Source organism: Thamnophis elegans, chromosome 3, assembly GCF_009769535.1.
Source record: "Thamnophis elegans isolate rThaEle1 chromosome 3, rThaEle1.pri, whole genome shotgun sequence".
NCBI lineage: Eukaryota > Metazoa > Chordata > Lepidosauria > Squamata > Colubridae > Thamnophis > Thamnophis elegans.
Window position 1 is genome coordinate 60,331,870 of NC_045543.1, and position 24,249 is coordinate 60,356,118.

Genomic DNA, 24,249 nt, shown 5'->3' on the forward strand with positions numbered 1-24,249 from the left:
AATAATTTAATGCAGAAGTTCCTGCAATCCTCTTCTCTTTTCCCTTCTCATTCATTCATTCATTCATTCATTCATTCATTCATTCATTCATTCATTCAATTTATATGCCATCCGACTCCCAACAAATTTAGGCAGTTTACAAAACGTTAAAACGCACCTAAAAGAAAGAACATAAAAGAAGATAAAGAAACAAAAAGAAATATGGGAATGGTAGCTAACCAGATGGGGAACAGAGAAAAGACAAGGGCTTCAATCATATTTGCCAAATGCATAGGAAAGATTCTTCTCTCTGATATCCCAAAGGTGCTTTTTCAAGAGGCAACTGTACTTTCTGTTTTTTCTTTGAATATGTTTTGCTTCTCATCCAAGAAGCTTCTTCAGCTTCAGAGATTGTCCTTTGGGACAACCATGACCTGGATGACTGAGAATCTCATAGACATTTCTCTTTGTGGAAACTTGGAAATTGAGTTTTTGTGCTGCTTTCTATTCCTCTGCTTCCCTAAGTGAGTTTTTGTCCTTGGATGCTTTGGGAGGGGGGAGGATTCCAATCGTGCAATGGGCAGGGCTTATTTGGAGAAGGCTCAACCCCTCCACCCCAATTTATCTCAGTTTATTAGGGTTCTGCCTTGGGAGATATTGTCATGCTCACGACCTATGCGGGAGCCCTCCAAAAGCCAGAGGAAAAATGTTACTTTTCAAAATGTGATCGACAAATAAGATAGAATAAATATTTTGACTTTGGTGAAGGAATAGCTAAAAGCTGAACCCTATTTTCTGGAATACCAAAGATTTCAATGGACTTCCACCTCTGCAATGAGTTTGGATAGGATAGTAGCCAGGGACAATGCTATACAACTATTCCAAAGTAAAATGCAAAGGATCTAGCTAGCTTAAAAACCTTGATATTCTTGGCAAGATAGAGAAGGGCAGGAATTAAATCAGGAGGATGGAATCAAAACAAGGAAAAGCAACATATTTTTGCTGGAGACTGACAGTGGACATTTGTCCCTGCAGTGATTATCACTAAGTGTTGCATCTTATGATTTATGATGAATGTATTTTTACAATGACTATGATCATGATTTATCACTTATTGCTTGTGTGTACACTGAGAGCTTATGCACCAGAGACAAATTCCTTGTGTGTCCAATCACATGATGAAAGAAATGTCCTGGATTCGTCTCCAAGTGGGGAAAAAGACACTGGAGACATGGAGGCTGCTTGGAAAGATGGTTTAATGGTGGATAGGACCACATGGCTTGAGTCCTGAACAGAAAAGGTGATCACATGCTTTAATGTTGGTGGAAGAGAAGAGAAGGGCTGAGATGCTGAAAGTCCCTGGTTTTATGCCCTCTCTGGCCTTTGATCTTGAGCTTGTATTCTGATTGGTTGTCAGACTCCCATGGGGACATGCAGGGACAACTCTCTAGGCTGCGTTTTGAATCCAGGTTTGGTTGAGTTCTCAGATGCCATGTGGTCAGTTGAGTAAAGGGCCAATATTATCATGCCTTAATCCCACCCACCCACCCCCAGAGTTGAAGTGGAGAACTCTTTATTATGTAAAGCTAGTTTGACCTTCTTAATGGCCCATTGACAAAAGGGCGGGGGAGGCAGGAAGCTGCAGGAAGTTTCTCTTTAAAACGTTTCTCCCTTTCACATCCAGGGAAATAATATTCTGCCTTTTCAACATTTCCTAGGATATTTCATTTCTCTGGGAGAGGGCTGGGTGATAACCTTCCACACACACTTGGCCAATAAAGAATCTATTCTATTCTATTCTCTATATCCAATATCCTTTCCATTCCTATTCCGATCCTATCTTCTACCTCAACTCCGTTTAATTTCAGGAATACTGGTGTATCTCCTTTACCGAAGGAGAGGCGGAGAGGAGGCGGAGGCTTTGTCTCCTTTAACAAAAATGGCTCTCCCGCCATCCCTTTCCTGCCGCTCCGCGAACCTCTCACTTCCCGAGGGCTTTCTGAGCGAGGCGGGGGCGGGGCGCGAGCGGGGAAAAGCTGAGCATGCCAACGGTAAACCGCCGAGCTCTGGAATGGCACTAAACGCTGGTAAGGCGGTGCTGTTCTCTTTGCCTCCTCCCTCCCACATTTCTTTTGTTGTTTGAGGGAGCGGGCACACAGCCTCCCCCTACAAAGAAATCCCGGGAGGCCAATTTACGGGCTCAATCCCGCATCCGCTCCTCAGAAGCAAGGAGCGGTGTGGGATGAGCCCCATAAATTGGGGGGGGAGAGGGACCCCCCCACATGTTTGCCATTCAGTTGAAAACGAGTCCCCTCCTGCTGGCTGAAGCTGAGCTTTTGTCTTCGATCTCGCATTTACCAGCTTCTCTTTTAGCCTCTTAAGTAACAGACACTTTTTAAACGGGTTCGCCCCATGCGAGAGACCCCGTGTAGTTGCTCTCACCTCAAGTGTTCGGCTTTACTATCGGCGTTTATAGCAGTCGTTGAATACACTTGCAACTTTTAAGAAACATACTAACCTAGTTGGGAAACAGCAAGGTGACCCAGAAGTTTGCCACTTAGGGAATGTTACTTTGAATCAGTGTTTTCTCTTACCCAAGTCTCAGTGCCTTTTCTTGTTTGATCCCTTGCTTTCTGACCTATTGCATTACACAAATGTGTGCTTCATTGATTTCTGTACCCTATAAATGGCCCTTTGATCCCTTCCCCTTAAAAAAGTAAAGGTGGCTTTGGCTAAGACACTGAGCTTGTCCATCAAAAGGTTGACAGTTTGACGCAGTGCTAGGGGACAGTTCCCCTAGCACCGCATAATGGAGTGAGCTCCCATTACTTCTCCCAGCTTCTGCCAACCTAGCATTTCGAAAGCACGTAAAAAATGCAAATAGAAAAATAGGAACCACCTTTGGTGGGAAGGTAACAGTGTTCCGTGTGCCTTCAGCATTTAGTGATGCCTGCCATATGACCACGGAGACGTCTTCGGACAGTGCTGGCTCTTTGGCCTTGAAACGGAGATGAGCACCGACCCCTAGAGTCAGGAACGACTAGCACATATGCTCAAGTGGAACCTTTACCTCTTAAAAATGCTTTTGGATTTCCTTGAATTACTTGATCTGTATTTTCTGGTGGACAAAGAAGCCCTTTTCTCTCCCCCTCTCTCAAATTCAGGGATCAGGTTTTTATCAGCTCCACACCATGACATTCCATGGAGGTCTCTAAATTGTCTGGACACAACATTGCCTCCTATGCATCCCCCTGCCCTTGGCATTTGACCAAATTTCCAGTTATAATAGTAGCATTTCACATCCCCTTTTCAATCTCAATAGCTGAATGTTTATAGGGGAGTTGTATCAAGAGTTTACAGATCTGCCAAACTATAAATCAGAAGCTGAGATTGTACAGAATGGATCACTAACCCACTTTAGGCCATGGGTTCTTGCCTTTCTCTCCAACTTTAATCAAAGACTAGGCTTTAGTTAAGTTTAAACAAATATGGGCTTTGATTTAATCCTTTCTTCAAGCCATTTGCATGCCTGGCAACTGCCTGGAGAAGTCGCTGTGGTTTACATGGCAACATTTTCAAAAAACAGCTGGCTGGTTTCTCCTTCCTAGGGCTGAGAAGATTACTTGCTCCAGAGATTTACTGATAAACACAGATATAAAATGTGCCCACCCTAAAAAGAGACAGTGCTAGTGCTGTTTCAAGCAGGAGGTCAGCTGGGTGACCTCCTGCTTGAAACAGCACTAGCAGTCTCTTTCTTTAGGGTGGGCACATTTTATATCTGTGTTTATCAGTAAATCTCTGGAGGATTTGATATTTAATCCACATGTTTTTTCTGAATCTCTGCTAGCCAACAGTAACAATCATTAAAAAGCCTTTCAAACTGAATTGTAAAAAATATAAATTCCTGAGAGAAACAAAATAATGTTAGGTGAAAAGACTTGTGAGCTTTGTTCTAATCTTACCGCAAGCATCTGAAAAAGGCATGTACTTTTTGCCTTTCTTGTTACACCATCTTTACCTATTATTTTAGCCCTCAGTATAATTACAATTTGGCTTTTTTTTCTGCTGTTTGATTCTTGACAACTGTCTGGAGTTCCTGCACTTTGGCAAGACTTTTTTCCCATCATTGATTCTGGACATCTGTTTGCAGTTTTCCTGTCAATATTTTAGAGATAGTTTGCCATGGCTTTCTTTGTAGGGCTGCTAGAAAAGTGAGTGGCCTAAAATCACCCAGCTGCTCTCCATGCTTAAGGCAGGACTAGAACTCCTAGTCTCCTGATTTCTAGACCGGTGCCTTAACCACTAGACCAAACTGGCTCCTATTCTGGCTTACTGGGATTTAAATTAGGCCATTATGTACTGTAAACTATGCTTTATAATTTAGCAAATTAAATGCAAAAAACAAACTATGATTTATTCAAGAAAAGTGGTTAACATAAAAATTATTTTCACTCAGTAATCACTGAGGTGTTGGGGTGAAGGTATTGGACTAGGTAGGAAGGGAAGAGTCAAGTTCTGTTTCATTCTCAGCTATGGATTTTCACAGCCATACTCTCAACCTATCAGGGGTAAAATAGAGACACTCATGGAAACTCTTGAACTCCTGTGGAAAAGGCAGAATGAACATTTAAAAAATAGTAGCAGTACAGTACATAAGCACACCCATCTCATATGACTCTCTTCAGCCCCTGGCTTCTTAAGCTGCAGATTTAATTTTGTTGGTGGGGATAAAACAAGTATAAAGAGAGGCTTGACATATCAAATGTAAATTCATATTAAGGATATTTTGTTCTTTTCTTTCACAGATTCTTCTTGCTATTGTATTGCTTTCGTGGTGCTACATCATTTATGCAACCCGAATAGCAGCCAAATGGCAACTGAAGGTGATGTGTCCCATATAAGCCCAGAGTATTTGAGACATCTCCAGATCGGAATACCACAGATATACAAAGATTCTATAACATCATAAATAATAATCTGCAAAAACATGAATTCCCAACTGGAGTGTTTGAGCTCAGGAGTATTATTGAAACTTCAGAAATACAGATAAAGATAACAAAACAGCTGTGAACATTTGATACTCAGTTCTATTAACACATAACTGAGAAAATAACTTTGAATATAGTTTTTTAAAAAGAATTTTATATTTTTCCACTTTACTGCTTATTTCAATATGTTTCAGAAGAGTAAGGCTAGAAGGATTACTGCAAGCCCAAAGAGTCATTATTACAGATAAATAACTACTTTGCGCAAGGAAGTTTGGTTTGGTTTTCAAGTTAAAAGTTACACTCTTACACAATGCTTTTAAAGGTACAGAAATAAATGCCTGGATATCTATGGAAGAATTGCCAAAATGCATATAGTATCCAGTGAAAATTTGAAGTTAAACAGATGTTCAAGTTATTTGAGCTATTCTGAAGAAAAATCTGCATCATACTGGTATGTTTCATTAAATATTCACTCTACAATGTATTGTTGAAAGCCAAAGTTATCTTATTTGGTACATTTTTAAAGGAATATTTAATTTTACTTAATAATTTATCCAAATTAAATTGTAGCTTTATTTTTTTGTGGCACTTTATTTATTATATCAATTAAAATAATTGTTTTTGAATGCTTGATAGCCAATCTTTAATATTTTGAATTTACTTGTCTAATTTCATCTGCAGCTTCTATAAAATCCAAGGTCAGCTACTTAATCAGTACTAATAGATTCAATGGAAGTGTCAATAATATCTGCAAAACACCAAAAGTTGTCCCCAAACTACTGACCAATAAATCTGTAAGTATAACCAGTTAGTTGTATGTAAAATGCCTGCATTGCAGGGCAACAATTTGACTTTTCACCAGGGCATTCTGTTTTAGCCTTTACTGGGCAGGAAAACTCCAAAACTAATCTAGGTTTATAACCAACATTAATTGATCCTTGATCTACATTTAACCTGATTTTTAAAAATGTGGGCATAAATTATGATCTATACATCTACTTCTCTTGATGTCAAAATATGAACACATATTTGGGGTTCACTGAAGTATCCATGGGCACCTGTTTAAAAAAATCCAAATTTTAGGGACTAGGCAAGGATGCATCCTGGTTCCATTACTGTTCAACATCTATATTAATACACTTGGTGCTTATTTATATTATCTTCCACAAATGTTGACTGTTTTATGCAATGATGGATAATTCTAAAAGCCCTGTCCTCATTTAACAATCACAATTGGACAGATAACTTAGTTATTAAATGAGGGGGGGGGTTGCTAATTGAAATCTTATCTTGACCCCTTCCAGTCTGGCTTCAGACCTGGTTACAGCACAGAAACCGCTTTGGTCGCATTGACCGATGATCTCTGGAGGGCCAGAGATGGAGGCTATGCGTCCATCCTGGTTCTCCTTGACCTCTCAGCGGCTTTCGATACCATCGACCATGGTATCCTTCTGCGACGACTGCGGGAGGTGGGAGTGGGAGGCACTGTTTTACAGTGGTTCTCCTCCTACCTCTCGGACAGGTCGCAGTCGGTGTTGGTCGGGGGGCAGAGATCGTCCCTGAGGCCCCTAACATGTGGGGTGCCGCAGGGTTCGGTCTTATCCCCCCTACTATTTAACATATACATGAAACCGCTGGGCGAGATCATTCGGAGGCACGGGATAAAATACCACCAATATGCGGACGATACGCAACTGTATCTGTCCGCCCCGTGCCAACTCAATGAAGCGGTGGATGTGATGAACCAGGGTCTAGAGGCCGTTAAGAACTGGATGAGCGCTAACAAACTGGTACTCAACCCGGACAAGACCGAGTGGCTGTTGTGCTTCCCTCCCAATAATTTGGCTAATGTACCAACACTTAGGCTGGGGGGTCAAATTTTATACCCCTCAGATAGGGTCCGCAACTTAGGAGTCCTCCTGGACCCACAGCTGACTTTTGACCACCAGCTGTCAGCTGTGACCAGGGGGGCATTTGCCCAGGTTCGCCTGGTCCGCCAGTTGCGGCCCTACCTAGACCGGGAGGCTCTCACAACAGTCACTCGAGCCCTTGTGATCTCTAGGCTGGAATACTGCAATGGGCTCTACATGGGGTTGCCCTTGAAGTGCATCCGGCGACTACAGTTAGTCCAGAATGCAGCCGCGCGAGTGATAGTGGGCGCACCGCGGTTCGCCCACGTTACACCCGTCCTCCGCGAGCTGCACTGGCTACCTGTTGGTCTCCGGGTGCGCTTCAGGGTACTGATGACCACCTTTAAAGCACTCCATGGTAGTGGATCTGGGTACTTGAGAGACCACCTTCTGCCGATTACCTCCCTTCGACCAATTAGATCGCACAGACTGGGCCTCCTCCGAATCCCATCTGCCAGTCAATGCCGACTGGCGACCACATGGAGGAGAGCCTTTTCTGTTGCAGCTCCGACCCTGTGGAACGATCTCCCCGTTGAGATCCGTACCCTCACCACCATCCAGACCTTCCGCGCAGCCCTCAAGATCTGGCTGTCCCAGCAGGCCTGGGGATAGGTTCCCAATTCACCCGCCCGAGTGTTTGATTGCTGAACGAAAGTTGTGTTTTATTATTTTTCTTTGTTCACATTTTGTTTTGTTTTTTGATACTGCACCCCCTCCCTTGTGATTGTAAGCCGCCCTGAGTCCCCTCAGGGAAAAGGGCGGCCTATAAATTTTAATAAATGACTAAAATGACTAAATGAAATGGAGATTGTGCTTAAAATCTTATTTTGGCTTTCCTTTGTTTTACAGACCGGCGAACATTGTAAATGACAGGATTGGTCGCACTTTTTCATTGCTGTCATTACTGAATGGTTGCTGCACAAGGCAGATGACAAAATCTACCTATAGATTTAGGAAGTGGTATATGCTTTTGCTACCTCCTGTGTCAATCTCTTCTTGCAGATTAATGATAACGACAATACCAAAATAATGCTATTCACTAACAAGCACAAGAGGGTAAATTATCACAACCAGAAGTTTATCAGACAATGATTATTTGACAAGGAAACTGGCCAGTCTCATTGTATTGATGTCTTCTTAAAAAACCAGGTATTCAGTCATAAGGCTGTAGCATTAAAGGAAATGAATGGCAGTTCATGAGTAAGAATATGAAGTTTTTAGTAGGGGGAACCTACATAATACAACACTAATCTAGTAAAGGCCAACCATACCCTTGTGGTATCAATTATTTTATCTGGATAAATGGTAATGTATCACATCTTAACCCAAATGAGAAATATTAGCCTATTGATATTTTGTGCATACATTACTTTTAACAAATCAGTTCTTGGTTTAGTTTTTAAACTGAAATAAGCATGTAACAAAAACTAAACCAAATCTGATCAGGGCAAGTTTTTTTTTAAATCTTTGGGGAAGGTTATATCATGATATAGGATTGATCTGCAGTCATTGCTTAATGAATTGATGATATAGAGAACAAAGCCCATGCCTTTCTAAAATTGAAGACGTTATCTAGTCAGATAATGAAACAAGCAAACAACCAAACTTAGAAAGCACCAAGGACTTCAAGGTCATATTTTAATTAATTTATTTCATAAAATGACTTATTCCTTATGCCTTACAACAAAGTTAGAAACAATAGTAAACAATAACTATTAAAACATTAAAAACTATAAAAACTAAGGCCTTTTCATCCAGCTATATAAAGTAAACAAAATGCAGAGAGACACCTAAAATATTGGTTAACATACGAAGCAAAAACTTGTAACAAAGAGGAAAAATAAGATTTCTAAGAATATTTAACAAAAATATTTATTTAAGACACTTCTCTTAATTTATCTTCATCTTTTTCACTCCTCTTAGATTTTCTTCTCTCACTGAGGAAGACATTCATTGTTCTTATGATTGGCAGCACCATCTCTGGAACCAACAGAGAATGGTGATGCAGATCTACTAACATCTGTGGCACTAAAGCTGCGCAGTTAGATAGGTTGCTCTTTCTTCTAGTGCTACTCCCGCGGTATGGCAGGGTCTTCTCCATTTGGCTCGATCCAGCGCATCTTTAGGGGCAACACCCATGTATTTCATGTCCTCTTCGATGCAATCCATCCCCCTTTTCTTGGGCCTGCCACAGGGTTGCCGGCCATCAGGATCCAGATGTATGGCTGTCCTCGTCACTGAGTCTTTACTTCATAATGGTTTTACATAGTCAACAACAGTTGTCAAAAAAATCACAGTTGTCATCATTCACTTCTATTTTGCTTGTCGTGACATCTGCAACCGTTGTTTGCAGAAGGGTTTTCATCACAGCTTGCAGAAGTGTCTAAAACAGTAGATGGAGAAGCATGAATTTGCTCTAAATTGGAATAAGATGAGCCTGGCATTTCATCATCCCAGGGTGCCTGAAAGCATTATGTTCAGGTACTTGGGTTTCAGTTTCATCAGGAGATATGGTAGTAATAGAAGACTGAGTTGCTTCCCTTTTTACCTGCTGGAGCTGAACAGTCATAATTTGCATGCTCATCATACGCATCTATAGTAAAAGGGCATCTAGCAAAGTTGATAAACTCATATAAGTGTTCCTTACTTTGGAATAAGAAAAGCTGTAATTAATTAGCACATGCCTGGCTTTCTAGATCAAACATTAAATTATGCATTATTATATGTTGTTCAATATTAATGGGAGAGCCTGTCAGCATTGCTAGCAGTTTTCCCACAAATGGCCTAATGCTTTGGTAAGGATGTCTTTAGAGCATTGCTTTCTCTTGTAGAAGAGGTTTCTTTGTTAACTCTGTGGGTCCTCTCCTAGTAATTGCCTTTTATATTTCCTTTCCTCATATATCTTTGCAGAATGTCCTCTATCAGGACGCCTGGAAGTTCCTGATCTACTGTTAGGTTGACTTCTTGATCTGCTGCCAAACTGGCTTCTTGATCAGTTTCTTAATCAATGTCTTTCATAAGGCTGACTTTCCATATCAGCTCTGGAATCATTTATTTATTCAGAAGACTGCTGCATTCTGTAATCTGGGTTTGTAGACTGCCTGCAATACTTTGCTCCAGCCTGAACAGTACATTCTTTTTTAAAAATAATATATCAAGGATATTTTCCCCGATTTTTCTCAATTATACATTATTAGTGTTAAGTATTACAACACTAAATCTATTTCTGAAGCTTCAATACTCCTGCAGCTTAGCCATTCTAGTTTGGAATGCAAGTTTTTGCAGATTATTATTTATGGAATTATAGAATGTGCTTCTATTTCTGTGGTATTTCACTCTGAAGGTGTCTTAAATATTCTGGGCTTGTGTGGGATACATCTCCTTTAAGTGCCATTTGGCTGCTATTCGAGTTGCATAAATGACGTAGCCCCATGAAAGCAATACAATAGCAAGAAGAATCTGTGAAAGAAAAGAACAAAATATCCTTAATATGAATTTACATTTGATATGTCAAGCCTCTCTTTATACTTGTTTTATCCCCACCACAAAAATCAAATCTGCAGCTTACCTACAAGAAGCCAGGGGCTGAAGAGGATCATATGAGATGGGTGTCTTACTAAGACCGTGCTTATGTACTGTACTGCTACTATTTATTAAATGTTCATTCTGCGTTTTCCACAGGAGTTCAAGAATTTCCATGAGTGCCTTTATTTTACCCCTGTTAGGTTGAGAGTATGGCTGGTCTTAAGACATTGTGAAATTCCATTGCTAACTTGATTCTTCCCATCCTAGTCCAATACCTTCACCCCAAAACCAGAGTGAAAATAAGTTTTGTTAACCACTTTTCTTGAATAAACCATAGCTTGCTTTTTGCATTTAATTTGCTAAATTATAATGCATAGTTTACAGTATAAATGGCCTAATTTAAATCCCAGTAAGCCAGAATTGGAGCCAGTTTGGTCTAGTGGGTAAGGCACCGGTCTAGAAATCAGGAGACTAGGAGTTCTAGTCCTGCCTTAAGCATGGAGCGCTGCTGGGTGATTTTAGGCCACTTACTTTTCTAGCAGCACTACAAAGAAAGCCATGGCAAACTACCTCTAAAATATTGACAGGAAAACGGTAAGCAGATGCCCGAAATCAAAGATGGGGGGGAAAAGTATTTCCCAGTTAGGTTTATATGTTTCTTAAAACTTGTGAGTACATTCCTGAACTTTCAGAATGCATATATATCTTTCCATATAAATCTAGGCTTCTGGAAATTTTGAAAGAAATCTAAATACAGATAGCCCTCAACTTATGACCACAATTGACCCCAAAACTTCTGTCTCTAAGTGAGACACTTGTTAAGTTTTACCCAATTTTTACGATCTTTCTTGCCACAGTTGTTGAGTCATGACGTTAGATACATGCTTGTTAAGTGAATCTGGTTTTCAGACTGAGTTTGTCAGAAAGTCACAAATGATGATCACAAAAACACTGCAACTGTCATAAATGTGAGTCAGTTGCCAATTGTTTGAATTTTGATCACATGACCATGGGGATGCTGCAACGGTTGTAAAGGTGAAAAATGGTCATGTTGCTTTTTTCTATGATATTGTAACTATAAATGGTCACTAAATGAACTGACGTAAGTGGAGGGCTTCCTGAAGTTGCTGAAAAAGCAAGTCTCACCCACCAAAAAAAAATGGCCTTGGCTAACAAGAGAAAAACGGATTTTCTGAAGGTTAAAAAAAAGCCTAGACTGCCATCTTAAAAGTGCCAATATTACCTTTAAAAATGTTAATAACAATTGAGAGAACAAAATAACCACACGGGGGTCTCTCGTATTGGGTGACTCCCTTTATTTAAAAAGTGTCTACAATCTGGAGACTGAAAGAAAGAGAAGCGACGTTGGAGACAGAAGCTTAGCTTCAGCCAGCATGGAGGAATTGGCTTTCAAGGGAATGGCAAATATGGGGGGGGGGAGGGGGAGTCCCAGGCCCGTTCCTCCGAGACAGGGGTTGAGAGGGAGTTCCCCCCACCTTCCCATGGGGCCTATCCCCCTCACCGCTACTTGCTTTTGAATTGAGCCCGTAAATCGGCTTCCCTGGATTTCTTTGTAGGGAGAGGCCGTGTGTCCCGCTTCCTCAAACAACAAAAGAAATGACCGGGTGGGCGGAGGAAGAAACCAACACCGCCTTACCAGCGAGTAGAACCATTCCAGAGTTCGGCAGTTTACCAGCGCCATTCCCAGCTTCTCCCGTTCGCGCTCCACCCTCACCTCGCTCTGGAAGTGATGTTCGCAGAGCGGCAGGAAAGGGAAGTCGGGAGAGCCATTTTTATTAAGGGAGTCAAAGCTTCTTCCTCCTCTTTCTCCCCCCCCCCCTCCGGGAAGGGAGATTCCCAGGTATCTCCTGAAATTAGACGGTGGGACGGTTTCTTCGATTCTTTCGAACTGCAGGGACAAATATCCTCGGTCTCCAGCAAAAATATGTCGCTTTTCCTTGTTTTGATTCCGTCCTCCCCGATTTAATCCTTCCCCTTCCCTTCCTTGCCAAGAACATCAAGGATTTTAAGATAGCCGGATCCTTAGTTTCGAATAGGTGTGTAGAATCACCCCTGGCTACCATACTATCAAAACTCATTGCAGAGGTGGAAATCTCTTGAAATCTTTGATAATCTGAAATTAATCGGTGAGAGGGGAGCCTCTTCCAAAAAAGCCTTGGTAATTGGTTGTGCGGGTCTCCCCCCCCCCATGCACACACACACCCCCCACTACGGACAAAAACTTCCTTAGGGAAATAGAAATGAACATTTTCCAAGTTTCATCAGAGAGATGTATTTGGCAAATATGATTGAAGCCCTCTTCTTTTTCTTTGCACCCCCCCCTTCCTGGTTAGTTATCGTTCCTATCTTTCTTTTTCGTTTGTTTTCATTTGCGTTGTTTTCCTGTTTGGATCTGTTTTTAAGAGTTTGTAAACCGCCCAAATCTGCTGGGAATCGGATACCATATGTATTTAATAATAATTAGGAAGGGAAGTGGACAGCTTCTGTCTTGAGCTCCAATTTTGACCGAGTTTTTCTCATGAATAAGAACGAGTCAAGTGCCGTCAAGAGCCTTGCTTTTTCCTTTGATGTTCGTTCTGACTGATATATGATAATTATGGATTTAAAAAATGATTGGGAACGTGGCCTTTTCCTTCTTTTGCGAGGAATGTGGACCTACCGATGTACACAGACACACATCCCCTTTCACATTACAACAGCAACAAACTTTTGAACTATAAATCCCGAGATGCTTTGAGGCCACTGTCCTGATCGCTGAGGTTTATGGGAGTTGAAGTCATGGAACTATACAAGCTTTAGCGCGGCCAAGGAAGCCTGGGTTGAACCCTTTTCGTTTTAACTAGCGAAGGAAAGAGAGCGCGACATTCCCAAGCGAAGAGTCTTTGGGCTGCTGTTGAAAAACAAATGTATTTTTTTTAATCTTTTTTTAAATTAGCCCCAGCTCCCTTTTCCCTTCTAACCCGGAAAGTGACTCCTCCCCCTGTCTGCCACTTAGATTGTGCATCCGGTTTGGAAAGGACGGGGAAGCAACCCAAAGCCGCAGCCGCAGCGGCGGCAGCCTTCTCATCAGCTGTCTTCGGTTGTGCCGCCGTCCATGTGTGACCCCCGAGAGCGACGGAGGAGCCGAGCCGCCGGCGCAATGGCCGTCGCCGCTGGCACCAACGGTCCAAACCGGTAAGTAAGGGGCTTCTTTTGGGAGGAGAGCGCCCGGCAAAACTCTGGATCTTCCGGGCACTTTTCCCTTGAGGAGGGGAGAGCCCAGCGAGGTCGTCAGTCTCTGCCCTTGGCTGAGGGTCTTCATGCCCCCGAGACTCGTTTTTAACGGCCGCGGCCAACGGGACTTTTGGATCTCTCTTCCCCCCCCCCCCGCGCCCCCCCCCCCGTCCCCATAGATAATGGCAAATCGAACTCGGGGTCCCTTTGTGGCTGCTGATTGGCTGCCGGGATGCTTAAATAGCAGCCCCGCATATTCCCCACCTTCAGTTCTTCTTCGTACTGGCGAGAAAGGGCGGTTTGGATAATCTCGGAGTCACCGTTGCTTTGAGGATTGCCAGGCTTCGGCTCTTTTAGGCATCTCATAGTGAAGGGAGACTCAAGTGGCTCTTCTTCTGATTTAGGGACATCGTTGCCTTGAAGACTGCCCAGGCTTTGGCTCTTTTAGGCATCTCATATTGAAAGGAGATGCAAGTGGCTCTTCTGACTTAGAGGCCTTGAAGATTGCTCAGACTTTGGCTCTTTTGGGCATCTCATAGTGAAGGGAGACACAAGTGACTCTTCTTTTAATTTAGAGGCACTGTTGCTCTGAAGATTGGCCAGCCTTTGGCGCTTTTAGGCATACGGATGGGAGACAAAAATCAATCTTCTTCTGACTCCGAAGATTCAGGAAGCTCTGTTAGTATTTTATACCATATCTGCTTTTTGAGGGTTTTAATGCAGACAGCCATATCCTTTCCCAGATTTCTCATTGCTGATTAAAATAGACTAGATTAGAATGGAATTCTTTATTGTCTCCAGTGCATAAGCTCACAATATAAACAGCAACCAATAGGTCATAGGTCATATATCATAGTTACAATCATTAATCATGAGTTACAAAAAACAATTGATAAATGTTTATTGAACTTGTATGCTACCCACAGCTCAAAGATTTTGGGCAGCTCACATGGCTTACAAAAATTTCACTAAAGTTAGTAAATCATAAAAAGTAAAGCTAAAACAAGCTAGGCATAGGGTAGCAAGGAATCTTACTTTTGTTACCCAAGGTTAACAAAATGTTATTGTGCTTCTTCTAAACAACAACAGTGTGGGGCCATCTGATCTAGGAGTGGAGAATATATCTCTGAATGAGGAATGAAATAACTTAGCTTTGCGGGAAACAAATTTAATCTGATAAATTGGTGGTATTTTTACATTGTAGTTTTCAATACAAACATACAATACAAATCATGTCAAGCTTACATTGATTATTGTATTTCTTTTCCATTTTCAGGGCTTGATACCCCTGGCTGATATTTTCCCAAAGGATAATTCACTCCTATCTGGCATCAACAGGCTGCATCAGACAATGCCAGAGGAAATATCTCCAGATTCTAAGTGCCCGATCTGCCTGGACCTGTTTGAAAATGTGGCCTACTTGGATCGCTGCTGGCACAGGTTCTGCTACCGGGTGTGTGTTGGAGTGGTCCAAAAACAAAGCAGAATGCCCACTTTGTAAACAGCCCTTTCATTCCATCGTGCACAGCATGAGATCTGCAGATGACTACAAGGTGCATTCTGTGAGGCCTTCAGAAATAGAATCTTTTGCTAATCCTAATGGGAGGCGATTCCGTTACCGAACTACGTTAACAGGAGAACATCCTGCAAGTGTTAATTCCCAGAGGTCTTCCTCTTCTCGAAGGACAATGGCTTCCCCAAATTGTGGGATCTTGTTTGAAGGGTTATCAACTCAGACAACAAGGCAGAGAGATGCAGAAATGCATCAGATGATCAGACGGCTTGCATCAAGGCGACAAGCTAGTTTGGAAGGTAGATTTATGCGGCACATTCAAGAGCAAGAGATGATTAGCTTTCGAAAAGCTCTGTATCGTTCTGGCACACGTGTGAGAAGCATTGAAGATGGAGGGCGTTATAGGGACATATCGGCTGAATTTTTCCGCCGGAATCCTGCCTGCCTCCATAGGCTGGTACCATGGCTAAAACGTGAACTCACGGTCCTGTTTGGAATTCATGGATCGCTCATTAATATAGTTCGGCATGTAATAATGAACAATTTGATTAAGTTTGACCTGGAAAGCCAGGCATTTGCCAACGAACTACAGCCTTTCTTACTGCAAAGCACAGAGCATTTCTTACACGAATTTATAAATTTTGCCAGATGTCCATTTAATATTGAAGCGTATGATGAGCATGCAAATTATGATTGTCCGGCTCCATCACGAGAAGAAGGAAGTGCATCTGAATCTTCAATTATTACAATATCACCGATGAAACAGAAACCCAGGCACCCGATTGCAATGCTTTCAGAACTGACACAGGCCAGGCACCCTGGGATGACGAAACCCCAGGCCCCTCCTATTCTAACCCAGAGCAAGTGCATGTGTCTCCAACTGCATTAAACACTTCGGAAAGCTCTGATGAAGAGCCTGCTGGAAATGGAACAGGGTTGCAGATGCCAGAACAAGCAATATAGAGGTGAATGGTGACAGTTGTGATTCATCGGACAATTGTGTAATTGTGGACTACGTTAAACCATTAGCTGAGAGAACCCCCGAGCTTGTTCAGCTATCCTCAGACTCTGAACTTTCAGCTGATGATGAGAAAAAGGAAGATACAGATAAAGTGCAGCCTATCCAGTTCTGTAGCTTTAGCCCGACAGATGTTAGTAGATCTGCTTCGCCATCTTCTACTGGATCCAGAGATGGCATTGCTAATAAGATTAATGAGTATCTCTCCAATGAAAAAAGAAAACCGAAGAGGAGCGAAAAGATGAGACTAATTCAGAGGAGCATCTTTGTTGCAAAGCTTTTCTTCAAAGGAAGCCTGTCATGGATACAGTTCATCAAAAAGAAGGAAACCTGAATCGCATGTGCAGCATTCTGACAGAGAGCATCACAGTTCAAAAAGGAAGAGGAAGCATCGCAGTAGGGAAAAAAGAAAAAAGAAAAGAGATGGCAGTAGACATAAGCACAAAAAGAATAAAAGGAGATCAACTCGAGAAAAGAGTACTTCCCGATCTCTTTCTCTAAGTAGTGAAAGCACTGAATTGAGAGATTTAAGGTGGTCACGATCTCAAAGCAGAGACTATAGTGGAACTTCCAGGATTAAAGACACAGATTATTATTTGAGAGACGATTACTCCAAAAGCAAAAAAAGGAGTGAATATGCTTTATACAATCCAAACGCAGTCAGAAGTTATGAACGACACAGATCGAGAAACCAGTCAAGAAGTCGATTTAGCAGCCGATCTAGCAGCAGATCAAGAAGCCCATCTAGCAGCAGATCAAGAACTTCCAGGCATCCGGATAGAGGACGTTCGGAAAAGCCGGGTGGGAAAAGGAAATACAAAACCCGTCACTTGGAGAGCAGCCAGAGAGGTAGCGAGGAAGCCTCTTCGGTAAGAGAAAGCAGTGCTCTAAAGAAATCCTTACCGAAGGATCCAACCATTTGTGCAAAAGTCACCAGCGTTGTAGACAGACAACCTCAAACAGAGACTCAGCACAAAAAGAAGAAGAAGCGGTCAAGAAGCCCAAGTGTGGAAATCATTTATGAAGGGGTGTGTACATCAAAGTATGACAAAAAGAAACCAAAAAGAATTAAGTCTACCAATCTGACTAATTCCTCTGCATTGCCTTCTGTTGTGATTACAATTGACAGTGATAGCGATAGAGAGAATGGCATTACAGAATCTAAAATTTTCAACCAGTTGCCAACTAAGAGATCATCTTTGTTTCTACGTCTGGCACAAATGATAAATGGCAATTCACACTGCCAGCTACAGTCACCAGAGCAAGATGTGTAATTTTTAAAAACTTTTTTTTTTTTTTTTAAATAGATTCCCCCCCCCCTCTTACATAGGTTAAGCCTTAGATGTAGATGTAGACATAGATTTTTTTAGTTTTTAATGTTTTTAATAATTGTTTGCTATTGTTTTTAATTTAAAGAAAGAAAAAATAACTTGTTTTATGAAATAAATTTTATTAAATAAATAAATAGATAAAATCAAATGTGACCTTGGAGTCCCTGGTGCTTTCTGAGTTTGGTTTTGGCTTGTTTCATTATCTGACTAGGTTACATTTTCAATGCAAGAAAAGTATGGGCTTCACTCTGTAGCTATTCATTAAAGGTGGCGGTATAGACCCAGAATCATGATAAAAAGACTTGCCTTAATCAGATTTGGTTCAATTTTGTTATATGCTTATCTTAGTTTAAAAGCTAAACCCATGGCTGATCTGTTAAAAGTAATGTATGAGCAAACAATTATCAATAGGCTAATGTTTCTTATTTGAGTTAAGGTGTGATCTATTTCCATTTATCCAGATAAAATATTGACATCAGAAGGACGTGGTTGGCCTTTATTGGATTAGTGTTGTTCTACGTAAGTCCCCCAATTAAAAACTTCATACAGTAAGACTTATTCCTACTAAATTATAACAAGTAGATTAAATAGGGATTCATTTTTTACAATCTACGCTTCCAGTAGGCATAAGATTGTCATTGGTTGTTTTCATGTCACTCTGCACCTCTTGTGGATGTAAGGGTTGTCATTGGTTGCTTTTTTGCATATGTTATAGGCTTAATCCTCTTGCTAGATCTTATATTTGAGGCTGATTTACAACTCTGTTATTCTAATGTAGGTACTGATGAGTGAATACGAATGCTTACATCTACCTCTCTTGTCTTTTGACTCTGTTATTTAGATTTAATCACTGTTGAATGAGGCTAGCAAAAATTTTCAAATCAATGTTTAATATGGAATTTTAAAACAGTTTGCAGGTTTGCATAATTGTTTGATATTAGGAGTTTAATTGTGTTAATAAATATGGATGCTAGTCTTTGATTAAATAACTGTGCTGGCTAACCTATAGAATGCGTGCCACCTGTGGCAACCAGAGCCCTCTCTGCAGGCACACCAGCCGTCTCACTAGCCCATCTCCACTGGGCATGAGCGCACACCTCCCACCATCCAGCTGGTGTTCAGGTCTGTGCCGCACATGCGCGGAGGGATGTGGGGGACATGCACATGCACGCAAAGGGGCGGTGCATGCACGGGGGCGTTAGATTGCATTTTGGGGCCTCCCACGGCGCTCTGTGCCCCATTTTGGACTGGGAAGGCCTCCTGCACCAACCAAGAAGCCAAAACGAGGTGCAGTGGCACACACAAGGTCCCGGCTGCTCCGTTTTGGGCCTGGAAAGCTGCCTACACCAACCTGGAAGCCAAAATAGTCAAAGGGGGGGGGGGGCAAGATGCATGCACAGCGCACTTTTGGCACACAACAAAAGCTTAGCCATCACTGTTATATAACATACATGGAAATGGTTGTTCAAGGTAAATCAAGCAGAGTGAGATACACATTAGCATGAGAATTGATTAACTGATTAAATGACTGCAATTAGGCAATGCATGATCATTCTATTTCCACACCACAATTTCTCTTCCCTATCTCCCCACATCTGCCGACAGTCTAAAACGGGGGCGTCAAACTCGATTTCATTGAGGGCCTCATCAGTGTTGTGTTTGAGCTGAGGGGAGCTGGGCGTGTGTGGCTAGGGTGGGCATGGCCAGCTTGATGTAACTCATTGAGTGATATCGAGTTGGCCACTCTTTGACCACGATGGCCCTCTCAGGCTCCGTTTTTGGCTGCGATGGCCTCCTGCAGCCCTCTGCCAGCCCTCTCCCTGACCTTTTTCACTGGCAGAGGGTTGTAGGAGGCCATCACGGCCCAAAACGGAGCCTACAAGGGCCACAGGCAGCCCTCCTGAGCTCCCTTTTCACTGGCAGAGGCACTGCAGGCTGATTCTTCACAGTTTACAGGATGGGCCCACAGGTCAGATCTAAGCACCCCGCGGGGCAGATCCAGTCCCCGGGCCTTGAGTTTTACACCTCCGGTCTAAAGAGTCACAACCTGCCTACCTTTAAGAGAATCTTCAAGAGTGATTTTTTTTTGTAAGCCAACTACTTTGAACCTTTTTTTATAAACCAACTGCTGAATTATTGTGATTTCACTTTCCTCCAACACAACAGTTCCTATTCTGTTTTAATTGGTTCCTTCTATTGTTTTTAACTTTGTTAAGCTTACCCCCAAGTCATTTGCAAGTGGGTAGGTATACAAATTGAAATTGTAAATAAAAAATAGAAAACCATTAAATTCATTGATATTTTTAGGTTTGCTTCAATGCTGAACAAAAATAAACTCCATGTATATTTTGTAATAAGTGTTGCCTTCAAGCAATTCCTTATTGTAGCTTAGCAGCCCAGGTTACAACTATGAATAAGTACTACCTGGAGGTCAATTCAACGGACTGGTCTGTAAAATAGTATTTCTCAATCTCAATGACACTTAAGTTCTGTTTCCCCAATCCTGGCTGGGGAATTCTGGGAACTGAAATCTTAAAAGTTGCTGAGGTTGAGAACACTCCTGTTGTGTTGGAGGCACCATTTAAGGTACTTCCGGGTTTGAAATGATTAAAAGTTTGTTTGGGTATGGCCCTGAGGGCACCTTTCATGTCCGTCAAGGAGCTGGAGCAAATGACAGGAGCTTACCCCATGATGTAGCAACACACAGGCCTTGAATGCAAGCTTGCTAACCTCCAACCCAGCATCCTAACCATGTGAACCACCATGTTCTGTGAAAAATACTGGTTTGAAGGAATGCATATTGGTTATTATAGGGTGGATTGTGATTCTGGGACAAAAGAAATGATATTTTAGATTTCCCCTTCTGAAAACAGGAAGCTCCAGTCTTAAAAAGGAAGACTACTGGAAATTCCACTACACTTTCTCCATGACCTCTAAAAGTCAGAAAAAAGCTAGGTCTGCCAGTTCACTATCTATCTATCTATCTATCTATCTATCTATCTATCTATCTATCTATCTATCAATATATATATCCATCCATCCATCCATCCATCCATCCAATCATCTATCGCCTGTCTAGCTATCTTTATCATATCTACCTACCCACCTATCCTTATGTATCTAAAAAACAACTTCTCATATGCATTGGTATATACTGTATAATGTATATTGGTAGCAGTATATAAGCAACTTTTAATTTAGACCAGGAAAAAGTATGACATCTGAATGTGTGCTATTGTGTGGATACAATATCATTTACTCTTATTTCTATTCTTCAGACTGAACTGATTTAAGTAATCAGAAATAAACAGCCTCCCACTATCCAAAACGTACAGATACCGAAAGTTGGTTCTTTGGAGAAGAAAGTGATGGACATGGAACGGACTCTTTGCAATACAGAGCAGGGAATATTGTCATCTGCAGAATCATCCTAGAGTTTTGCTTCAGATTATATTATGCCCATGCACTTAGTTTGGATAATTTAAGTATGCGAGGCTTCTTTTTCTCCAGCAACCTTTCAATGCCAAGGAAGAAATTTTTCAGTAAACAAAAGGAATATGCAGTGATATTTATGACTTTTGCAGTATCTATAGCTTATCTAGGCCACAAAGTCCTTAACTGCAATAATCCTATGGTCCATCAGAAGCATCAGACACCTTTTCCAGCAATTCGTGTCCCGAAATCCAATATAACAATGGGACAAGGGAAAATATATGCTCAACCCAAAGTTTTCAAATAATATTGGGTGGTGGTCACTATGGACTGCTCCTGTTTCCTTCCTTATAAGTTTTAGTATAAAGATTTAATCAACTGAATAGCTAATTACAATGGTTCATGCTTTATCAGCATGGACATCTTTCTCCTGTTTAATCCTTCCTTTCATATTCTGCTAAAACAGATATTTCCTTATATATGATTAGATACAATGTCTATATAATTTTTCTTTCTTTCTACATACCAGTATTTGTCTTCTGATACATATGTTACATGTTTCTTTACAGAAGTTTGGCTACGTAAGGTAGTCATTTATTTCTAATGGCAGGAGCCAGATGTCTCCCTTTTTAAAATGGAATTTCTGCTATCTATACAATCTTTTATCAATCCTTAAACTTAGTGTAAACACACAAGGAAAATATTCCAACAATCACAACTTATTATATCTTGATGATTCCCAGCTTATGCATCTCCATCTAGAACGGAACAGATGATATTATGGAGAACCTTATTTGAAGTCTGCAAGCTAGATGGGTCAGGATGGAATAAAACAAGTTCAGACTGATTCTTTGAAACAAGAGTTTATGTATTTTTCTTCTTTATTATTTTTATAAACAAGTGAAAGCAGTAAAATATCTAATACTCCATCCTCCTATTTTCCTCACAACAACAATCCTGTGAAGTGAATTGGGGTGGGAGTGAGTGACTGGCCCATGGGCATCCAGCTGGCTTTCATGGCTGAGACAGGATTAGAATTTCATGGACCTTTCCTGGTGTTTTAATCAGCAGATCACAGTGGCTCTAGTTGCAAAGGGAAGGGCCGTCTCTAGAAATGTCTTGCTTTGGAATTCCTCACCTTTGGAATTCTGTCTTCTGGTAATGCACCAAATTTACTTGGCTAATATAAGAAGCTTGGGCAGATTTGATACAGATCGAAATGGTGCTTCAATCATCTGGCTCCTCACTAACCCCTAGAGGTACTTTCTTAGAGGCTTTCTGATCTGCCCCCATAGGATCAGGATTCCGCAATCCTAGGAGGGATTAAGCTGGAAATGTACAGGGCTACCCTCAACAGATGAAGATAAGAGGCAATCAAAATTTGGCAACCAAGCAGGTCTAAATAAAAATAAATAAAATGTTTAATTTTGATGTCTGTCAAGAGAGAAGAGTAATGTGTATTGTGATGAACAGTACACATAGTCCTCAACTTACAACAGTTCATTTAGTGAACAAAGTTAAAACAACACTAAAAAAATGTGAATGACTTTTTTTCAGACTTATGACCAATTGCAGCATCCCCATGGTCACCTGATCAAAATTCAGATCCTTTGCAACTGACTCATATTTATGATAATTGCAATGTCCCGGGATCATGTGATCCCCTTTTGCAATCTTCTGACAAGCAAAAGGGGAGGAAGCCATATTTACTTAACAACTGCAGTGCTTCACTTAACAACTGTGGCAAGATAGGTCGTAAATTGGGGCAAAACTCAATAAATGTCTCAACAGAAATGTTGGGGTTTTGTGGCCGTTAAGTGAAGGGCTATCTGTATTCTGGCCCACCCTGTATATGGATATAGCTCCCCTTATCTGTCGAAGAGCTGCTTCTCCCCTTTTTTTCCAATGTTTGGGAGGTGTTGGAAGAAATGCCCATCTGGATTCAGTTCCAAGTGGGGAGAAAGACACTGGAAACATGGAAGCTGCTTTGTCTTTAAAAACATGTTTCTTCTTTTTCTCATCCAGGGAAGTACAATATTCTGCCTTTTAATATTTGGTAGAATATTTCATTCTTCTAGGAGAGGGGTGGGTGTTAACTTCCTACAGAGGGAAGGGGACAGTTGAATCACCTAGGCAGGGGTCAGCAAACTGCGGCTCTGGAGCCGCATGTGGCTCTTTCCTCCCTCTGCTGTGGCACCATCACTGGTCGGCGCCACAATTTTGAGAGCAGCTTCCGGTGGGGGTGGGGAGAAGTACAGTGTGCCAGGAGAAGACTCTATGGCCAGGGGAGGGTTTTCCAGTTGTCTCCACAATTGATAGGGCTTTCGGTTATGACAGGTAGAGGAAAAAGCACACCGTGCTAGGAGGAGATTCTATGGTGGGGGAACTGAACTTCCGGTCAGCTCCTGAATTGAACAGGGGGCTTCCGGTTAGGACCTTTGTGGCTCCCGGTGTTTTCTTTCTGTGGGAAACGGGTCAAATGGCTCTTTGAGTGTTTAAGTTTTCCGATCCCTGACCTAGGCCAGGGTCCCCAAACTTGGCAACTTTAAGACGCGTGGACTTCAACTCCCAGAATTCTGAAGCCAGCATTCTGGGAGTTGAAGTCCACAGTTTTAAAGTTGTCAAGTTTGAAGACCTCTGACTTAGGCAATCTTCTGCTTTCAGGCGGTGGCGGCATTAATACCCCTCCACTCCAATTACAGCTGATCATTCCTGCGCATCCTGACTGGAGAGCTGGGGTTTTAAAACATCGGGGTGCAGACGAAAAAGCGCTCATAGAGCAGGCCGGGAAGCTGCAGCGCTTTCCTCACTGTCTGCCCGCTTACAGCGTCTCGCGGCTGAGGAGGGATGGGTAGGGTGACCAGACATACCGATTTCAGCATGACAAGCACGCTTTATAACAATTTTTCCCGTGTCCCTCCGCCTTTTAAAAAAGTCCCGATTTTCTGGCTTCATGTTGAAAGCCCAGTGGATTTGCTTAAGAAATCCTAACCGGGGCAAGACAAAAGACACCCTGTCTAATCCCTCTCTCTCTCTGTCTCAGTACTTTCATTGAAGATATTAAACATTAAAGCAACAAAACGGATCCCCCCCGCGCCGGTCGCATTTACCTTATTTTATAAGAAAAAAATGATCTAGTACCATAGAGCTGCAGGAAATGGCTAGAGAGGTCACCAGTGTTACTTCCTGGATTTTCCGGAGGGGAGGGGCACGGAGGTTGGAGGACTGCTCCAAAATGGTGGGAAAGTTTCAATTTGCTCAGTTCTTTGTATTAACATCTATATCATTTTGGATTGACTTGGAGTTTTCTGCCTGCTGG

The 24,249-nt window shown here is 41.8% G+C and overlaps 2 protein-coding genes and 1 long non-coding RNA gene across 3 annotated transcripts; 2 read left to right on the forward strand and 1 right to left on the reverse strand.

The window, feature by feature from the left end:
* The first annotated feature begins 1,977 nt into the window (after positions 1–1,977).
* On the forward strand, positions 1,978–8,725 carry LOC116506660. Its single transcript, XR_004255060.1, has 5 exons — positions 1,978–2,066; positions 4,785–4,862; positions 5,290–5,418; positions 5,649–5,761; positions 7,727–8,725. It is a non-coding gene; the product is annotated as an uncharacterized LOC116506660 (long non-coding RNA).
* A 224-nt stretch (positions 8,726–8,949) lies between these two features.
* Positions 8,950–12,228, reverse strand: SMIM27 (small integral membrane protein 27). Its single transcript, XM_032214498.1, has 2 exons — positions 12,060–12,228; positions 8,950–10,336 (listed from the first exon to the last, which is right to left on the reverse strand). Exons 1-2 carry the CDS (start codon positions 12,102–12,104, stop codon positions 10,226–10,228), a joined length of 156 nt encoding a protein of 51 aa, XP_032070389.1. The 5' UTR covers positions 12,105–12,228; the 3' UTR covers positions 8,950–10,225.
* Positions 12,229–13,429: 1,201 nt separating this feature from the next.
* TOPORS (TOP1 binding arginine/serine rich protein) lies at positions 13,430–17,464 on the forward strand. The gene is given in 7 exon segments (XM_032214623.1): positions 13,430–13,560; positions 13,563–13,597; positions 14,913–15,089; positions 15,091–15,904; positions 15,907–16,101; positions 16,104–16,410; positions 16,412–17,464. Coding segments are annotated over 7 exon segments (2,601 nt in total). The 5' UTR covers positions 13,430–13,517; the 3' UTR covers positions 17,442–17,464.
* Positions 17,465–24,249: the final 6,785 nt, after the last annotated feature.